The sequence below is a fragment of the Morone saxatilis genome, unplaced genomic scaffold (genome assembly GCF_004916995.1).
Source record: "Morone saxatilis isolate NCDOM2014 unplaced genomic scaffold, NCSU_SB_2.0 Contig6, whole genome shotgun sequence".
NCBI lineage: Eukaryota > Metazoa > Chordata > Actinopteri > Moronidae > Morone > Morone saxatilis.
The window spans coordinates 7,201,048-7,203,013 of record NW_023340206.1 but is presented as its reverse complement, the minus strand read 5'-3'; the positions used below and the strand labels follow the sequence as shown (position 1 = coordinate 7,203,013).

General features: G+C 39.8%; 1 protein-coding gene across 1 annotated transcript in view; it reads left to right on the top strand.

Moving 5' to 3' along the window:
- Positions 1-1,966, top strand: part of scn1lab (sodium channel, voltage-gated, type I like, alpha b) — a 31,982-nt gene that overhangs the window by 24,976 nt on the left and 5,040 nt on the right. Inside the window, exons 21-22 of the mRNA XM_035677883.1 lie at positions 279-401; positions 1,566-1,841. Of these exons, the coding sequence (XP_035533776.1) occupies positions 279-401; positions 1,566-1,841 (399 nt within the window). The remainder of the gene's footprint in view (positions 1-278; positions 402-1,565; positions 1,842-1,966) is intronic.

Below are 1,966 nucleotides of genomic sequence, written 5' to 3'. Positions count from 1 at the left end.
ATAACCCACTTTCAATAAAGATTAATGTTTCCACGGGTGAAATGCTTCTTTAATATCATACAGATATTTATAGGTATATATACCATTAAGTCCATCTGATGTTCACAGTTTTTACACATAGTTCTGTCATTCATTTTTAAACATTTTTAATGATTTATTATCTCTATAATTGTGTTCAATTAATGACCAATTAATATCAAATACTCAAGCTGGCACTGTGCACAGAGAGGTTTTTTTTATTTCTCACCCTGCTTCTCTCTGTCATGATCTTCTCTCAGGTGTCTCTGGTCAGCCTTGTAGCCAATGCTCTGGGCTACTCTGAGCTTACCGCCATCAAATCTCTGAGGACACTGCGAGCCCTCCGGCCCCTGAGGGCCCTGTCTCGGTTTGAGGGCATGAGGGTAAGGACATCTGGAATGCGAAACGAAACCCACTTGTAAATTATGAGTGTTTGTGGGCGAGCTGAAAGCCAGCATACCTGTGCAGTTTCTGCGATTAGCTGTTAATTTTATTCTCGCTTTAAACCACTAACTGCCTCAAATGCTTTCTTGCCAGGTTAGATGAGAAGATAGATGCCGCTCTCATGTCTGTACGCTAAATACAATATGAAGCTAGAGCCAGGTGAGGGTTACCTTAGCTTAGCCTTAAAACTGGAAGCAAGGGGAAACATAAATGAGATACAACATGTTAGTGAGTTTAGAGTTCTTCGTAGGTGAATTTAAAAATATATGACAAAGCCATGCTATGCTATGCTGAGCTAACTGTCTCTAGGCTGTTGCCTTGACAGATATAAGTAGAAAATACATACATACATAAAACATACATTTTATTTGCTGTAAAGCATTCTCAGTGTCTGCTTAGGGGTGCTGAAGGGACCTGCCACAGTATATTTTATATTTTCACTTTCAGTATCTCTGGATTGGTAAATGTTTGATGTTTATTTAAACTGTATCTTGTTCCGGGGCCTGACTGAAAGCATGCATGCCTGTTACAACTATAGAGTTATCTTTTCCTTGCAATTCAACACTGTACTTCTTCTATCTGCATGACTTTCTTCACATTGTGTCAATGGATTACTGTATATAGCTGTTCTGACGTTGCTTGTGTAGTGCCTTTGACCTGTAATTATTTTCTTTGTTGTGTGTCTTTTTTCATTTACAGTCAAACAAAATGTTGTGACTTCATCCCGCCTCTCTAAGGTTTTTTTCTGTTTTGCTTTTTTACCTATCAAATGTTAACTTTTTCACCTGTCCACCTTCTTCTTTGCAGCTGTCATGCTGTTAGATTCTCTTTGTAGATATGTATGGTTTTAAGAGCTTTATGTGTGCAGACATTACATATTAAACACAGCTTTAAATAATATAGGAACACTAAATTATTAAATTAGTCTTGGCTCTTCTTAGCATCAGCTTAACAGCTCAATCAAATCAGGTTAAGAGTTAAGTGATTAGATGATTGTAATTGCCACTTATCTAAACTCAAACAGCCTCTCTATTTTTGCTAGCAGAGACCTCCGTTTGACCGACAGGAGAGTGCTGAGTTTGTCTGTGCTTCAACCTCTCCAGGTTGTGGTGAATGCGCTGCTGGGGGCCATTCCCTCCATCATGAACGTGCTGTTGGTGTGCCTCATCTTCTGGCTCATCTTTAGTATCATGGGCGTCAACCTGTTTGCGGGGAAGTACTATTACTGCGTCAACACCACCACCGATGAGACCTTCCCCATCGATGTTGTCAACAATAAGACCGAATGCCTGAACTTGGTCAACGACAGCGCCCGCTGGAAGAATGTCAAAATCAACTTTGACAATGTCGGGGCCGGCTATTTGGCTCTGTTGCAAGTGGTGAGTTGAGTTATTGATGACACAGGCGGCATTATGATGACAAAAATGTAAAAGAAAGCTAGTTTGTCATGAAACTGTCCTAATCATTGATCCTTTACATTCAGAGTGAGAAGAAAATATATACC